Source organism: Propithecus coquereli, unplaced genomic scaffold, assembly GCF_000956105.1.
Source record: "Propithecus coquereli isolate 6110/MARCELLA unplaced genomic scaffold, Pcoq_1.0 Scaffold243, whole genome shotgun sequence".
In the NCBI taxonomy this organism is placed as follows: domain Eukaryota; kingdom Metazoa; phylum Chordata; class Mammalia; order Primates; family Indriidae; genus Propithecus; species Propithecus coquereli.
Genome location: NW_012147986.1, coordinates 3,329,615 through 3,347,837, shown reverse-complemented (window position 1 = coordinate 3,347,837; position 18,223 = coordinate 3,329,615). Strand labels below are relative to the sequence as shown.

Genomic DNA, 18,223 nt, shown 5'->3' with positions numbered 1-18,223 from the left:
GCTGGTCTCAAACTCCTGAGCTCAAACAATCCGCCCGCCTTGGCCTCCCAGAGTGCTAGGATTATAGGCATGAGCCACTGCGCCCGGCCTCTGATGTCTTTTTAAAAATACCACTTTGCCTCTTTGCGGTTGTGGAGTGTGTACCTTCTTCTTCTTTACCTTGCTACTCCCTCAACACAGAAGCTGTGTCCAGTCAGCCTACTTCAGGCACTCAAATATTCTAGTTTTAGTCCTTCATTGCAGGAACACATACCTCAGTAAAAAGTTAAAACTCTAGATTTAAACAATGTTTAATAGTATATTCTACAAAATGTATAAAATAAAGTGAAACTAATACATACTATTGCAGAGAGTGTATTCCAAGTATTTAAAAAATAAGAATTCTGATTTTAGTGTTGCTTCTTTTACTCTGAGGATTTATTCTGTTCACCAAATAGTGCTGGTAAAGGATATATGAGGTTCCAAAAACTCACCTGTAGCACCAGTGATGTTGCACTTGTGGCTTTCAGGTGTAGAATCAACTCCTGACTCTCTGGGAGTTTGGGGCATTCTTATGTGTGTTGATGTAACTGAACCTGAAATTGCTTTTCATGATAATGTATTTTATGTTCCACGAGACAGATGACATGTTTGTCATAGGACAGTGGGGAATCTTAGGAGTAGGAACCCTGCTTGCTGGTGGGAATAGTGACTCTCTACCTTCATCCCAATGATTTGCCATACCTAAGGGCCATCAGAAATTGAAGCCAAGTAGATGGGCACATTGGTGTGTATCTATAGTCCCAGCTGCTCAGGAGGCTGAGGCGGAAGAATCCCTGTGCTCAGCCTGGGCGACATATAATGAGACCATGTCTCTAAAAAAAAAAAAAAATTATAAATAAAAAATTTTAAAAAGAAATTGAAGCCAATTGAGAAGTTTATTTCTGAACACTGTATCTATTCATAAAATATTCAGGTACTTGACAGAAATTTTTGCAATAATGAAAATACCTACCACTACTGAGTACTTAATATATATCTGGATTTGCTAAACCCTCTGTGCGTTCTTATTTCATCCTCAGTGTAATTCTGTGAAGTGGGTACTCTTGTTGTCCTCATTTTACACAATGAGAAAGCAGCAGTTAACTAGTGGGTGGGAGTTTGAAGATTTGAATTGTGGATCTCAGACTCAAGCTCCTTTTTTTTCTTTTTTTTTTTTGAGACAGAGTCTCACTCTCTTGCCTGGGGCAAGTGCCGTGGAGGCAGCCTAGCTCACAGCAACCTCAGACTCCTGGGCTCAAGCGATCCTCCTGCCTCAGCCTCCCAGGTAGCTGAGACTACAGGCACGCACCACCATGCCCGGCTAATTTTTTTTTTTCTATTTTTAGTTGTTTGGCCAATTTCTTTCTATTTTTAGTAGAGACGGGGTCTCGCTCTTGCTCAGGATGGTCTCGAACTCCTGAGCTCAGAACGGTCCTCCCGCCTCGGCCTCCCAGAGTGCTAGGATTACAGGCGTGAGCCACCGTGCCTGCCAGACTCAAGCTCTTAACCCGCATACTATCTCCTTTGGTTAACTCAATTCAACAGCTTGGGTTTTTATTTTTATTTTTTAAATCTTGCTATCTAGTTGTCATTAAACCTACAAATCTGTCTTATAGGAACAAGTGGTGATGAACTTGGACAGCAGGCTTCTGGTCTTCCCTTTATATATCTGCTGTAACTTCTTGTATATATCGCCAGAAAAAAGAACTGAAAATAATCGTCACCCAGAAAATCCAGAAAACTGAGGATCTCATCAGTTGGAAACAGTAGCACTTTGAAAACTTTTTAGGCCAGCTTTAATTTAATGGCCCTGCTGATATTCACATCTAAGGTGACTAACAATGACAAAGGCCTTATGAACTGTACAGACAATACAGAAGATTATTCTTATCCTTATTACATTTCTGTGCGTATGTGGAAAAAACATTTTAAAGCCAAGAAAATATCGGTCAAACCATTTCTGTTATAAAGATGTCAATCCATGCTTTTAATTCAGCATCAGTAGAAAATTGCTGTAGGTAAATCTCACGTTTCTGTGCAAGAAAATACAGACTGAATTTTTAGCTTAAACTTTGTTCCTGCCTTGTGTTAGTGAACCTTAGTCATCCATCTGTAAATTTATTTGGCTAAAAGAATGCTAAAGAAATAATTTGGCCAATTGTAAATGCTCTTTCAGTTGGTGCACTTAAAGCTATCCTTTAATTTTTTCACCTCATTATGATTCCTTCTTTTAGTCTAATATATTTCCAGTATATTCTTGTTTTTAATCATTAAATATGTTTTTCATGGTTTTGGAGACTAAGCTGAGGAACTTTTTTTAAACTTAAGGATTTTCATATTTTCTTTTAATTTAGCTTTTCTGGGAATTTTAACAACAAAAATCAGCTTCAGACCTACAAATGAACTTGAATGAGGGAAAAATCAGTTTGATTCTGAGCATAATTCTTACCTTCCTTGGTCTTTTCTTTGATAATTCTTTCTGTACACTTTTATTGTTGGGTTATGAATTATTTATGTACCAGATATTACACTTTTAAACATTTTAATATTCTCTGATGTCTAAAATTATTTATGTTCACATTTTAGTTGGGAATTCTGTTTCCTACTTAAGCTCAGGACTTTATAACCTCTGAATTGAGTGAGTGCCTTTAAGTTATACATATTAATAGAAATTTCATAGTACATGTAAATAAGGTTGGAGGATCTAATATAGAAGCTGATAATAAAGCATTAATGTAAAAATGGCAGTTATTTTTGTCAAATGAGATGCATACTTGTCATGATTTATGTATGTTGGCTTCTTGAGTTTATTGCTAATTTGAAAATAGCCATGTTCATTTTCTTCCAAAGTACTTCTGTGGTTAATGTATATTTTTAGTATGTTTTTTAAAATGGGAATCATTTTTATGTATCTGTGAAAATAACAAATGCTCATTTGGAAAAAGAGTAAATAAGCTCTTATATAAAATGGACCCAAAAACCCCCTTAATTGAAACCAGAATTTTTTTTCTTTCTAGTTAGATATTTTTCCCAACTACTTTTAACTTTAGGAATTTATTGATAGTTTTTCTTTCCCAGTAATATGTCCATAGGCTCATAAATTGCTTTTGTCCTTTCAGAATTCATCCACTTGATTTAACTAACTTAAAGGAACCTTTTAAATGCCTCCCCTTCAACCCCTAGAGCTGTAATTTAAATGTTTCTAATACAATGATTTGGCTGTATCAAGAGGCTACATTTCTTATTTTTATATTTGTCTATAATATCTCTTTCATGAGATGCTGTTGTTTTCTTTGTATCTTATTACAGTGTAAGAGGTCTTTACCCTTTATTAAAATATATATAAATAACAAACTGGAATTATTTGAATAAATTTTTTTAAATCTTGAAAGTAAATATAACTAATGTTTGAGTATGTTAATGAGTAAAACTAACTGTTTCACTTATATAAATTAACTGGCCAAATTGGAATTATATATGGTTTCCTGTTCATTGGTTCTGTCCTGGCCAAGTTGCTTATGTCATCCATCAGCAAGATAATTATTTCTTCAGTCACAAATAGATTATGTTCTTATTTGAGAAATTGATAATTGTCAGCTAGTACTTCTCATTGATAGTAAAACTGTGTTTTTGTCTTACCAAATACTTTTATGTGTATGCATAGTTCTTTTCAATGGAATATTTTCAATAAAGTGTTAATAGTGTCAGCTGAAGTATCATAAAAACTGTATATGAAAGCTTTTGTTTGTCAGCTTTTGCTTTATAGCCTCTATTGGTCTTTATTTTTGCTTGTCTATCAGTAGAGGTCCCTAAGAGAATGTGTTCTAGGATTTCACACTAAATTATTAAAGAGGGATCTGAATGTACTTTTTTTTTTTTTTTTTTTTAGGGTTTGGGCTTGAAACTTAGCAAGATAGGCAAAACTATGTGAGGAACAGTGGTAGTCACTGGCTTTTTTTAACCAAATGTTTAGCAGCTAACATTTTATCTCATTTTAAGCCTTTCAATAGGATTACCATCATATGTGAACAATTTTCAACATGAAATGCAAAAAAAAGATTGCCAGAGGTCACTATGGCCATTGAAGTTAATTAAAATTTTTAAAAATTAAAAATTTACTCCTTCAGTCACACCAGCCACACTGTAAGTGCTCAAAAGCCACATGTAGCTGGTGGCTACCATATCGGACAGTGCAGATATAGAATATTTCCATCATTGCAGTCAGTTCTGTCCGACACAGTTGGTTTAGAATATTGGACTGGTAATGGTGAAACTGTGTTTAAAGTTATATTTCCTTAAAGATAAACCAGTTTAAAGAACAGAAAAAATAATAGAGCAAGGGGTACAAATGGTAAGCAGAGATGACTTGTCAATTACCTGAAATGATCAAGTAATACGGACCCAATCACATGACTGAATTAAAAAGAAAAAAAGGCATGGTACAATTCTCTCCCCAACCAGAGAGTTTTTAATTCTTCCCCAAAGTCCAAGGTATAGGGGTGAAAAGAGCAAAAAGTCTCAACCAGCATCAATCGTTGTTAACTAGTGGTCAGACCACATCTAATTAAGGGGGAGTTACTGAGTCAACAACATGCATTCACATGTAAAGTACAGTAGAATACTTTTGTAAAGGCTGATAATTTTATATGAAATAGGACTAACAAAGGTAAAACAAAATTCAACTTCCTGGGTCAAAATAAAATTTCCTGGGTCAACAAAGACCTTGTTGCTAAATCCTGTAGGTTAGATGTGTCTTTTCATTCCTTTAAACATTTAAAATTGATTACTTTGTTCTCCTTAAAAAGCAGCCTTCTCTTAAACTTTTCTGACGTCACACTCACTTGGTTTCTATTTCTCTGGCCACTCCTTAGTCTCCTTTTGGTTTCTTCCTCTGGCTATCTAGAGGCCCTTTTTTCTCCTGAGCCTGTACCAGGAGATTTCATGCAATCTCGTGGCTTCAAATGAACATCTGTGTTTTTTTGTTTTTTTTGTTTAGAGACAGGGTCTCACTCTGTCGCCCAGGGTGGGGTGCAGTGACATGATCAAAGCTCAATGCAGCCTCCTGGGCTCAAGCCATCCTCCTGCCTTAGCCTTCCATGTAGCTGGGACCACAGGTGCATGCCATCATGCCCAGCTAATTTTTTATTTTTTGTACAGATGGGGGCCTCACTATGTTGCCCAGGCTGGTCTTGAACTCCTGGTCTCAAATGTTCCTCCTGTCACTGATGCCACTACATTCTAGCTGGGGTGACAGAGTGAGACACTGTCTCAAAAAAAAAGATATTCAGCTAGTCATTAGGGATCTGCAAATTAAGACCATGATAAGATATCACAATATACCTGTTAGAATATTTAAAAAATAGTGACAACACCAAAAGCTAGTGAAGATGTGTAGAAACTGGATCTCTCATACATTGCCATGCATGTAAAATGGCATAGCAATTCTGAATAACAGTTTGGCAGTTTCTTTTAAAAACTATATACTCACCATACCAACCTAGCAATCACACTGCTGGGTGTTTATCCCAAATGAACACATGCCCATACAAAAACTTGCACACACATATTCACAGCAGCTTTATTTGAAATAGCCAAAAATCATAAACAAGCAAAATGTCTTATAGTAGGTGAATGGGTTAAACTTGTACATCCATATTATGGAATACTACTCAGCAATAAAAAGGAAGACTATTGATACAACTTGGATGATCTCCAGGGCATTATGATGAGTGGGAAAAAAAAGTCAACTTGAAAAGGTCACATACCACATGATCCCGTTTATATAGTATTCTCAAAGTGGAAAAATTACAGAGGTAGAGAAAAGGTTAGTGGTTGCCAAGGGTTTGGGGTGGTGGAGGAGAGGTGCATGAATGTGACTATAAAGAAGTGGCATGAGGGAGATCTTTGTGTGATGAAATAGTTGTGCATCTAGATTGTGGTGGTTATGTGAACCTACACGTGATAAAATGACATACAACTATACATACACATTGTACCAATGTCAACATCCTAGTTGTGCTATAGATGTACCTAGATGTACTATAGTTTCACAAGATGTAATCACTGGGGAAAATTGGATGAAAGGTACACAGGACCTCTCTACTATCTTTGCAATTTCCTGTTAATCTATAATTATTTCAAAATAAGTTAAAATTAAGAAATGAACTTCTAGGCTAATGGGGGGGGGCGGTTTCCTCAGGAACTGTGAAAGTTGTCCTGTCCTTCCCTAGCAGTCCAAACCAAGCTAAGGTGAATTTACTGGGATGCACAGTGCTATATACTGAATGTCTGAGTCTCCCAAAATTGATATGTTGAAACCTAATGCCCAGTGTGATGGTGTTAGGAGGTGGAGCCCTCATGAATGGCATTAGTGCCCTTACCAAAGGAGCCCCAAAGAGCTAGCTAGCTCCTTTCCCCATGTGTGGGCACAGAGAGAAAGCACCTTCTGTGAAGAATAGGCCCTCACCACACACCGAATCTGCTGCAACTTCATCAGCCTCCAGAACTGTGAGAAATAAATTTCTGTTATTTATAAGCCACCCAGTGTATGGTATTTTGTTACAGTAGCCCAAATGGACTAAGACTTGGAGAGCCAAGCTTCCCTTCAGGGTGCCTAGCTGGCAAGTGCGTGACCTACCCAGTTGGAGAAATAGAGAAATTAATCTGGAGGGTTACTGCCTTGCTGTCAGCTGTTTCTCCCTCCAATCCCAGTGTCCATGTGTGCTGAGACCTGTCCCGTCAGCTCCACTCAGTGCAGAGCACTGTGCCTGCTACTACCCTTCAGCCCCACTGCCTGCTGTCTGTGGCTGGTCTGGCTGCTGCTCACCCCTGCTGGGCCTAGAGGTCTCTTTTTGTCTGCTAGAAAAACAGATATGTTCACCTTTTCAGGCATCTTATTTAGCTGTGTTGAATTGCCATTGTCTTACATATGGTTTTTCTAATTGGAAAATTCCTCAGTTTCTGGTCTACTGATGGCATCTTCCTTCATTTCCCTCGTATGGATTTAGGGAATAGGAAAGATAAATGCAATTCTTTGTTATTTGCCTTAGCCTACTCTCCACTCTAACAATTTTCCGCAAGTTCACCAATGGCTTCTATATTGCTAAATTCAGTGGACACTTTGCAGTTCTTATTTTAAAGGATTTTCTACTGCATTTGACATAGCTGATGGTATTAGCTTCCTGAGCCCACTGCAACAAATTACCACAGATCTGGTGGCTTAAAACAACAGAAATGTATTCTGTCATCATTCTGGAGGCCAGGAGTCCATAACCAAGGCCAAAGCCAAGGTGTCCACAGGGCTGTGCTCCCTCCGGAGTTTCCAGAGAAGAATCTATTCTTTGCCTCTTCCAGCTTCTGGTGGCTGTGGGCATTCCTTGGCTTATGGGCACACCACTCCAATCTCTGCCTCCGTGGTCACATTGCCTCCTCCTCTAACGTGCGTATCAAATATCCCTCTGCCTCTCTCTTATAGGGATATTTGTGATGCCATTTAGAGTCCACTTGGATAAATCAGGATAACCTCCCTATCTCAATATCCTTAACATAATCACATATGCAGAAACTTTCCCATATAAGGTAATAGTCACAGGTTCCAGATATAAGGACATCTTTGGGTGGCCATTATTCAGCCTGCAACACTGACCACTGTTATTCCTTCTTGAAATTCCTCTCCTCTGAATTCTGAAACACTATTTTGTACTCCTGTTTTTATAACTGACAGTTGCTTCTTGGCTTCCTCTGTGGGCCTTTCCTCTTCTGTGTAAGTCCACATTTCCCCTGAAAGCCATCCTTGGCTCACCACTCCTTTCTCTTTAGGACAATTTCATGGAATCCTGTCATTCATAACTCCCCCATCTCTATCTTTAGCCCTGATCTCTTCCATAATTATCACTCAGTCTGCAGGTGGTCAAATGCCTGCCAAAAATAAATATTTGGATGTCATTAGGTACCTTCTCCCTCTCTACCACAAGCAGAAGTGTAACTAGGTTCTCCCAGAGCAAACATATACAAAAAGAGTTCCACTTAATGGATGAGGGAGGACCTAGGGGTACTGGGGCCCTCACATACAAAAGAGATCACCTTTCACTGCCTTTTCCACGTGTGTCTCACATGGACTCACCATCATGTTTCAGTTGTGTAGTGAACTGACAAACTGTCACTTTCTCACTTTAGTCAGCATCACTAAGAGATACATACTTTTTGCCAGACCCAGTGCAAAGTGAAAATGCAGGGTCTCCTGTTCAAAAATTAGTAATAATTTCAAGAGTGGCAACAGCTGAGTATTAAGCCAACCATGGGGCCCTTCTAAGTGCAGGACCCTGTGTGACTGCACAGGTCACATGCCAGTGAAGCCAGCCCTGCTTGGGAGTCATTTCTTCTCCCTCTTCCCACCACCTGGATCCAACCAGCCATCAAGACCTGCCATGCTACTCCTCAAATGTCTCCTGATTTGGTTCTCTTTTCTCTTTCTTTTCCATCATTGCCTTCATGCAAGCCCTCACTCCCTCATTCCCTCCATCTGTTCTTTCTGGCTCAAGTCTTTAGATCTGGCAGCCAGAATGAACCATCTAAAACACAAATCTGGTCATAACAGAAACGCAGCCTAAAATGCTCCAGTGGCCTCTCCTCACCTTGAGTATAAAGTTCCAGGTACTTAGTATGGTCCACCATGGTGAACTCAGTGTGAAGATAATATCAAACCTCATTTAGAAAATGTGGATAAAAACGAAAAGAAAAAAAAAATCAAACCTCTTCTAGGGCTTGCATATGCCATAGTGTGACATACCTCTGTGCCTTGGCTATTGCTACTCCTGCCCTTTACCCGGACAACTTATCCTTTGAGTTGCAGGGTTCAATTACACACACACGCACATATATATGTACATATGTGTATATAAACATTGTTTTTATGTTATAACAGTGCCTGGCATATAGTTAGCAGAGTTATATATTAGCTGCTATTATTATTATTCCAGGAAACCTTCTTGGAATACCAAATTAGACTGAATACCTTCTTTCATGTTTCCATAGCACACTGCCCATATCTTACCACATTCTAGGGAAAGTGTGTTCTCATCTTTCTTCTTGCACAACTTAACTGTAAGCTCCTTGAGGCAGGAATCATGTCTTATTCATCTTTTCATCCTAGTGACAAAGGGGTATAGTGTCCACACATAGCAGGCATACAAAAAATGTTTGTATATTCAACTGATCTCCAGCATACCTTCTAACCATTTTTTGAAGTCCTGGAGGGGTTTCTCCAAAAGTGTTTTCATCAGATAAGACTCCATCCCTGGCCAAGAAAGAAAGAATAAGTGTTTTCAGCCACTATTTGAGGCCACTATGTTCTTCCACTCTTATCCCTCTAGTATATAGCTAGGCTTCCCATAATTCCTCTGTCTTCCCTATCGACAATTTCTTCAACCATTACTGGTGTGGTTCTCCAGTGATGTCCCTAAATCTTCCTCCCTGGAGCCTGCACCCCACTTGAACCTCCTTGTTCCATACCTTAGTGCGAATTCTCCCAGGGAAATTTCAAAGAAGTCTGAGGGTCAGGCCTGGTGGTGGAAATCCTAGATATCATGGCTGGTTCTTTCCAGGAAGTTGGGTTAGGACAGGTATTAAAAGAGGCCACATCAAAATGTATAAATCTAACTTAAAAATTTGTGGCTGGTGGACAGGGTGTCGCCAACCTAATCTAGTTCCTTCCCAGATCTTTGGCTGAAAAGAGTTGTTTCAATTAGAAACATGTTCAAATCTTTCCTGGTAAGTGTATTTTGTTCTACCACAGACAGTTCAGCTTTGTGGCAGCAAGACAGCCTTTCCCATTGTTTTTGTAGTTTTGAACACTCTAAAGGCTTTTATTTTGAGGGTGGAGGCAGCATCTGGGAGGTACTTTGTAGGGGTAGGATGAAATATGGGGCCTTTACTTTTCCTTCAAAGTGTCCACAGGAGGTTTCAGATGCCTTCTCAATGCTGGCATCTGAGAACATACAAAGCAGACGGGACGGTGAATATTGGTATATTCACTCATTATGAGAGAATGTTATGTGAAAAATCCAAAAATGTAAGATGTTTGTGAATAATATGTTTAGAATTGGTTTGATGCAAAGTATTTATACATGTGGACAAGGAATGGAAAGAAAAACAGGGAAGAAAATGAACGCTGTATTAGGGTGTTGGGTGGGTATACGGCTAAATTTTCCAGACATTTCTATAATAACATCAAATCGCATATTTTAATGCTCACCGTGGACAGGAAGATGGTGAAGCCGCTGCAAAAGCGGGGCTGGAGGAACAGAAATGACAACTTTTCTCCTACCTCGGCGCCTACGGGACTCTAGGAGCTCAGAGGTGGCATCCGGGACGGGGCCGCATGATCTCGGGTCGGCTCAGTGCAGCCTCCCTTAAGGACCGGAACCCTTGCAACTCTTTTAGACATTTTCCAGTCGGCAGTAAAAGCTCCGTTCCCGGGCCTCCCGGAAGTTGTTGCACAGTCGTTTCCGGGGTGGGGTAAGGAGGAGCGGGACTCTAGATGGGTCGCAGTCGCAGCCGCTCCCCACGGAGGGGTGAGTTCAGAAGCAATTCGGGGGGCCTGGGCCTCGGTCAGAGTCGCGTCCCTTTTTTTTTTAATCGGTAGCAGGGAAGCGGGGAGGCGGGCTCTTTTCTCCCGAGGAGAGTGAGGGACGGTGGGGGAGTGAAGACCTGGGCCCCACGCTCTTCTCTCCGAACCCTCGGGTTTGACGGCAGTTTTTTGTTTTTTGTTTTCCCCGCTGAACTGAGGTTTCACCGACTCTTTGTCAGCTTCAAACAATAACTTGTGTTATACTGTGGCTGGTGGGCTTAGAATGAGAGACCACAGTTCTTTCACTGGATTTCTGTGTGACTGTGGGCAAGTCACCCAGCCTTTCTGAATTTAGTTCCTGTATTTAGTCATTGGGATAATATTAATATTACCTACTTTTAAAAACTGATATGAGACCAGGAGTGGTGGCTCACGCCTGTAATCCCAGCACTCTGGGAGGCCAAGGCAGGATAGCTTGAGCCCATTAAAGATCAGCCTAGGAAATATAGCCATACCGCGTCTCTACAAAAAAAATTTTAAAAATTAGCTGGGTGTAGTGTGCGCCTGTAGTCCCAGCTACTGTGGAGGCTGAAGAGGGAGTATTGCTTGAGGCCAGAAGTTCGAGACTGCAGTGAGCTGTGATGAAGCCACTGCACTCCGGCCTGGGCGACAGAGGAGACTCTGTCTCAAAACAACAATAACAAAAACTGATGTGAAAATTAATGTCAGATTCCATGACATTCAGTATGTGATTCTGTCTGGCTTTAGATGTTAGATAAATGTTAGTTTCCTGTCTAGCTCATAAACAGAGAAATTGATACTAAGAATTTTGAGTCCAGGGAGCTCATCTCGGGATGTCCTGCCCTCCTCAGCCCCGTAAATGAGGCAGTGCGACGTAAATAACCTTGGACTTCCATCAGGAGATCTAATTTAGACCCTCAGTTTAACCCCTGGTTAGTTTTTGTCACCTTCAACTAGTCGAGATACAATTTTCTTAAAAGTTAACTAAGGCCTCGAGCCACTTGTGGTTATTTAATACTTTAAATGTGGCTAATATGAACTGAGAAGTATTGTAAATGTAGAATACACACCAGATTTCCCACGAAAAACCGTAAAATATCTTATTAATAACTTTTTATATTGCTTGCATGTCAAAATGATGATAGTTTGGATATATTGGGTCAAAACCATACATCATTAAAATTAATCCCACTTGTTTTGTTTACCTTTTTAATATGACTACTACAAATGACTTGTATTATATTTCTGTTGGACAGCGCAGCTATAGATATTTTGCGGTAATTTCGGCTCTGCTATTTTTGTGTGTTTGTATTAGAACGTAGGCGGTCCCGCTCCACATCCCGGGAGAGAGATCGCAGGCGCCGCGAGAGGTCCCGCTCCCGGGAGAGAGAGAGGAGAAGGAGCCGCTCACGATCCCCACACCGAAGACGCTCCAGGTAAGTGCAGAAAATAAGCCAGAAGCTTTACCACAAGTCCTGAAGAAACTGGTCACTGCCCTTTACTTTGTTTTGATCGCTATAAAGATTTACAGTTTCATGAAATGGAGGACACTTAATCCCACATTAATCTAAAGCTAGATTTATCTTGTTTAAATGGGGTTAATAGCACTCTACATCATAGAGTTGTTTTGAGGAGTAATTGAGAAATAATGCAGGGAAACCACTTAGCATAGTGCTTGACAAGAGTCAGAAATAAGTATTTTGTATTTTTTTTGTTTTTAATTAATTTTTTGGTGATAACGATTTATTCAAGTATGTAATTAAGAATGGATGATCTTGGAGAAAGCTTAGAAATGGACTCTGATTCTTAATAAGCATCAATTACTGTTTAACTCAGCTTTTGTGTGTGTGTAATTGTTAGAAACTTTTAAATTTGATATTAAAACTTTTGAGCCCTAGCTGTATGCATGCAGCTGATGAGTAAGCAGTGATTAAGCAGTAAACTGTATTTTTAAATTTTTTTGTTAACAATCAGGGCCTTGGCAGAACCTTCTACCTTGCTCTGCCGTGGGGAATGGACTCCTGGTTCTCTGGAGCCTGGCTTTTATTCAGCCTTCACCTTTCAGGAACTCATGCATATCTGTGCTGATCGGTACAAAGTCCCCCCGTATGTCTGTTTCTAACATCTTTACTTATAAATATTAGATCTCCAAGACGACATAGATCCACATCTCCTTCCCCTTCTCGACTGAAAGAAAGAAGAGATGAGGAAAAGAAAGAAACAAAAGAAACCAAGAGTAAAGAACGTCAGATTACTGGTAATGTTATTAGATAAATAACTGTAGGAAAAGCACAGCCTTGTTTAGATAACTTCACTCATAATAAAATTATCAAAGTTTAATTTTTGAACATTTGAATATTAAGCTTTTTATAGTGTTCATTGTATATGGTTTTGAGATTGTGTTTTAGTGATACCTTAGTGAGTTGCTGGTTATCTGTGGTGCTCCTGGTATAATCTAGGAAGAGTAGTTAAAAACATGAGAATATTCTGTTTTGGAAGTACCTTCAGAATTAGGTAGATAATGTCACGTCTGATGTTAAAGGTATTCCTGTCTAAAAGCTCCAAGGAGAGCACATTATTTTTCTTGCACTGTAGGTTACATTTTGTTCAAATTTAAGAGGAATTTTTTTCATTAGACTTGGCTTTAGATAATTGTTTTTTTTTCTTTATTTTATTTTACTTTCTTATTCTTTATTTTTTTAGAGATAGGGGTCTCGTTATTTTGCCCAGGCCAGTCGCAAACTCTTGGGCTCAAGCAATCCTCTTGCCTCAGCCTCAGCCTCCTGAGTAGCTGGGACTATATGCACATGCTATTGAGCACCGCTTAGCTAATTTTTTTGTGTGTTCTCTGCTGGTGAGGAGGTGAAATGATATTAATCTGTTGCCACCTTTCCTTTTATTTATATATAATATCAAATGATAGGAGAGTTCAAAAAATTATCATTTATTTTTGCAGAGGAAGACTTAGAGGGCAAAACAGAGGAAGAAATAGAAATGATGAAGTTAATGGGATTTGCTTCCTTTGATTCCACAAAAGTAAGTAAAACAGGCAACCAGTTACACATTCTGATTTGAATTAATCCATTATGACTGTCCCATCTTTCCATATTCTTTTCCATTTATACAAGTTTATTTGGTTATAAGACAATAACTATCTGTTTGAAGGGCCTTTGAGAACACGGAGGAGGAAGCAATGAACTGCCATTGGAATTCAGGTAGTGTTTGCCAGGGATGATGTTTGAATTAGATCTTAAAGGGCAAGTAGATGTGATCAGAGGAAGAAGATCATTTCAAGTAGACGGAAGAGCTCATGAATATGCCAGGTAGGTGTGAAAGAGCATAGTGTATTATGGGAATTTCAAATTCAGTGACTGGTAAAAAGGTGCCGATAGGCTATTGACTATGACTAAGGCTAGAAATAGAGGTAGGAGCCAAATCGCAGAGCACTTTTGATGTCCTTAGCCATGCTAAGGAATTTAGAGTTGATTCTTTTGGAATTTTTTTTTTTTTTGAGACAGAGTCTCACTCTGTCGCCCAGGCTAGAGTGCCGTGGTGTCAGCCTAGCTCACAGCAACCTCCAATTCCTAGGCTCAGCTGATCCTTCTGCCTCAGCCTCCCGAGTGGGTGAGACCACAGGCGCATGCCACCACACCTGGCTAGAGACGGGGTCTCACTCTTCCTCAGGCTGGTCTTGAACTCCTGACCTCAATTGATCTTCCCGCCTCAGCCTCCCAGAGTGCTAGGATTACAGGCATGATCCACCACACCCAGCCAATTCTTTAGGAATTAAGGAGAGGAAATGATTTTTTTTTTTCAGCATATTATGGGAGTACAGATGTTTAGGTTACGTATGTTGCCCTTGTCCTCCTCCCTCCCAAGTCTGAGCTTCAAGCGTGTCCATCCCCCGGATGGCGCTCATCGCACTCTTTGTGTATGCGTGTACCCGTCCCCTCCTCCTCCCTCCCCCTCCCCCTGCCCGACATCCAATAAATGTTATTTTTATATGTGCACTTACGTGTTGATAAATTAATACCAATTTGATGGTGAGTACATGTGGTGCTTGTTTTTCCATTCTTGGGATACTTCACTTAGTAGAATGTGTTCCAGCTCTATCCAGGAAAATACAAGAGGTGCTGTATCACCATTGTTTCTTAAAGCTGAATAGTACTCCATGGTATACATATACCACATTTTATTAATCCACTTATGTTCTAATGGACACTTGGGTTGTTTCCACATCTTTGCAATTGTGAATTGTGCTGCCATAAACATTTGGGTGCAGGTGTCTTTTTCATAGAGTGTTTTTTGTTCTTTTGGGTAGATGCCCAATAATGGGATTGCTGGATCAAATGGTAATTCTACTTGTATCTCTTTAAGATATCTCCATATTGCTTTCCACAGAGGTTGCACTAGTTTGCAGTCCCACCAGCAGTGTATGAGTGTTCCTGTCTCTCCGCATCCATGCCAACATTTATTGTTTTGGGACTTTTTGATAAAGGCCAGTCTCACTGGAGATAAGTGATATCTCATTGTGGGAAACAATGATTTTTAAGCAATGGAGTGACACGGTTATATGTGTGTTTTAGAAAGATGACTCTGGGGGCAGCTTGGAGTTCATCTGGCAGGTGGGTTAGATTGGAGGCAGGGAGAACTGCTGATTTGTGCAAGTGAAAGAGGATGAAGGCCTGAACTGAGTTGAGAACCACTCAGGAGCAGGGGGAGTAGAAGTGAGTAGTCAGCGATGCCTCTGAGGTGTCAGGCTGGGGAGCCTGGGTAATGCAGTTAACCCAGAATGGGGTTACAGGGAGGGGAGCTGCAAGAACAAAATCTAGCTGCCAGATAAAGATGATATTGCACAGCTACATACACGTCTCAAAGCTCATAGCAGGGTGGATTGGAAAGTGAGTGCTGTCTAGCCTCCATCACAATACTGAAGAGATGAGGGAAGTGGGGGCCGGGCGCAATGGCTCACTCCTATAACCCCCCAGCACTTTGGGAGGCTGAGGCAAGAGGATCACTTAAGGCCAGGAGTTTGAGACCAGCCTGGACAACATAGCAAGACCCTGTCTCTACACAAAAATCTTTTAAATTAGCCAGGTATAGTGGCCCACACCTGTAGTCCCAGCTACTTGGGAGGCTAAGGCAGGAGGATCACTTGAGCCCAGGAGTTTGAGGTTGCTATGAGCTGTGATCACGCTACTGTATTCCAGCCTGGGCGACAGAAGGAGACCCTGTCTCAAAAAAAAAAAAAAAAAAAAAAGGAGGAAAAAGAGGGAGGGTTGTACATAAAAGGAGGTGGAGAATAGAAAAAGGGAGATAGGGGAGAGAAAGAGGAAAGAGGGGAAATGGAGAGATGGGCATAGGGAGAGGAAAGGGGGGGATGGACAGAGCCAAAGTGTCTGTGGAAAGACAATATGTTAAATATCTTTTCTAGAATTTTAAGTCTTTTTTTTTTTTTTGAGACAGAGTCTTACTCTGTCACCCTGGCTAGAGTGCAGTGGCGTCATCATAGCTCACTGCAACCTCATACTCCTGGGCTCAAGCCATCCTCCTGCTTCAGCCTCCCAAATAGCTGGGACTACAAGTGTGTGCCACCATGCCAGGCTAACTTTTCTATTTTTAGTAGAGATGGGGTCTCCCTCTTGCTCAGGCTGGTCTCGAACTCCTGAGTTCAAGTGATCCTCTTACCTTGGCTTCCAGAGTGCTAGGATTACAGATGTGAACCACCATGCCAGGCCAGGAATTTTAAGTCTTTTCATTTAGTTTTGCAAATAGAAATGGAGATTTTTGAGAAAAATTGTTGAAAATAATCCACTTCTCCTAATCTTGTATTTCATTGAGTTGTTTAATAGAGTGAGGTAATCTCAGATGCTATGAGTTTCTAATTAATGCAATTGTGAAGGGCTCACATTTTAAAGTGACAGTATATAACTTGAGAGGAGTACTGAGGCATGACTGTTGTGAGGTAAGAAAATCAAGAATGTTTTTGCATCGCTATGTGAGCCCCATTTTGGAATTTAGTGCAGTTTATGTATCAGCCTTTTTTTCCTAGAATACACCAAATCCTGGTTTGTTTTTCCAAAGAGTACTTTGTAAGTGAAATGCTTTATTAGTATATATGTTGGGAGAATAAAAATATCTCAAAAGTAAGGCAACTATCATTTTATTGTTTTTAGAAGAATGGAGAGGGAACTAACTGGAATTATTTTCTTTGTTTTTGGTTTTACTATCGCCTGATGTTATGTTTGAAGTTGGTAAGAGGTGTAAAGATGGTGCCACCCTTTGCTTTTAAATATAGTCAGTGCTGAAGATGTTTATCTATAAAGGAAAAATTAGGTGAGAATTCATAGATCTTATATAATAAAAGTTATGGAATACCATCAGACCAAATGATGTCAGTTGTTTTTTAATGACTTTTACGAGGATGTTAATGTAGTTCGTATGCAGTTGGCTTCATGAGTATCGGTTATAAAGTCTCTCAGCATTTTTGTATTTTTTAGTAATGTAAATCTTGTGATATTTCATCATTGATCTATTGTGGGAGCTTTTCATATGCCAGTGTAGTCGTATTTTCCCTTCTATTTTCTTTTTTTTAAGAAATAAAATCTCACTATGTTGCCCAGGCTGGACTCGAACTGCTGGGCTCAAGAGATCCTCCTGCCTTAGCCTCCCAAGTAGCTAGGACTACAGGCACGTGCCACTTCATCCTGTTTTTCTCTTCTATTTTAACATTGTTCTAGAAAGGTTCAAAGTTTGGTTATATTTATTAATGGATAATTTTCTATGCCAGCATGTAAATAAATGAGAATAAAGCTAATAATATGCAACTCTGCAAATAGTTTCCAAAAATCAGTAAGCCTTTAGGAATTGAACTTAGTAAAAAAGTTAGCATCATTTACTTTTGTTCCAAGGCCAGTCTTTCCAAGTCATGCCTCCCTCCTATTCTTGGCATCCCCCCAAAATAGATGAAAAGAAGAATAGAAAAGTAAGTATAAATATATTTAACTTACCTGTGCATGCCTTTAGGCCAGTGGGTCAGAATCTGTTTTTTGCCCTAGCGTGGATATCTAATAAGTATGCTACATAGGCAGGCTACACTTTACCTATTATTATGGAGGAGGGAGGAAGTTGGGGATCTTTGATGTGTCATGACATCAGCTGGTAATGTTCATTTAAGAGTCATTTTCTGAACACTTCGTGAGTGCAGTGGCCTAGGATGTGGGAGTACATAGGTGAGTCTTAGATATATCCTAGCTTCAAAAGGCTTGTAGTCTCACAGGGAAAATTATATCATGATACACATCATGATAATAGGATAGAAAATGGAGGGTACTTTGCACTTCTTGGCAGCTGGAGTGTTTGAATTGCGCCTTGAACAATGGATAAGAAACAGACAGTTAAAGATTGGATAGAGGCAGGGAAGGCAATTCAGGCATGAGGAATAGCACAGGGGCAAGTGGATATGGTGAGTTGATTTGGCTGGATCAGAAGACCTATACAGGAACTAGTGAAAAAGAGGGTAGGTGCCACGTTCAGAAAGGCCAAAGTGGAAGTAACACATAATAACCTAACATTAGTGTCTGCTGTTCTGTGTTCTGATTCTTTTTTTTTTTT

General features: G+C 39.9%; 2 protein-coding genes across 2 annotated transcripts in view; both read left to right on the top strand.

Annotated features, from left to right (window-relative positions):
* The window catches only part of GMCL1 (germ cell-less, spermatogenesis associated 1), a 56,182-nt gene extending 53,839 nt beyond the window's left edge, over positions 1 to 2,343 (top strand). The window contains exon 10 of the mRNA XM_012646424.1: positions 1,638 to 2,343. Within this exon, the coding sequence (XP_012501878.1) occupies positions 1,638 to 1,766 (129 nt within the window). The 3' untranslated portion in view covers positions 1,767 to 2,343. The remainder of the gene's footprint in view (positions 1 to 1,637) is intronic.
* Positions 2,344 to 10,511: 8,168 nt separating this feature from the next.
* The window catches only part of SNRNP27 (small nuclear ribonucleoprotein 27kDa (U4/U6.U5)), a 20,974-nt gene continuing 13,262 nt past the window's right edge, over positions 10,512 to 18,223 (top strand). Inside the window, exons 1-4 of the mRNA XM_012646423.1 lie at positions 10,512 to 10,592; positions 11,925 to 12,045; positions 12,754 to 12,866; positions 13,566 to 13,645. Of these exons, the coding sequence (XP_012501877.1) occupies positions 10,559 to 10,592; positions 11,925 to 12,045; positions 12,754 to 12,866; positions 13,566 to 13,645 (348 nt within the window). The 5' untranslated portion in view covers positions 10,512 to 10,558. The remainder of the gene's footprint in view (positions 10,593 to 11,924; positions 12,046 to 12,753; positions 12,867 to 13,565; positions 13,646 to 18,223) is intronic.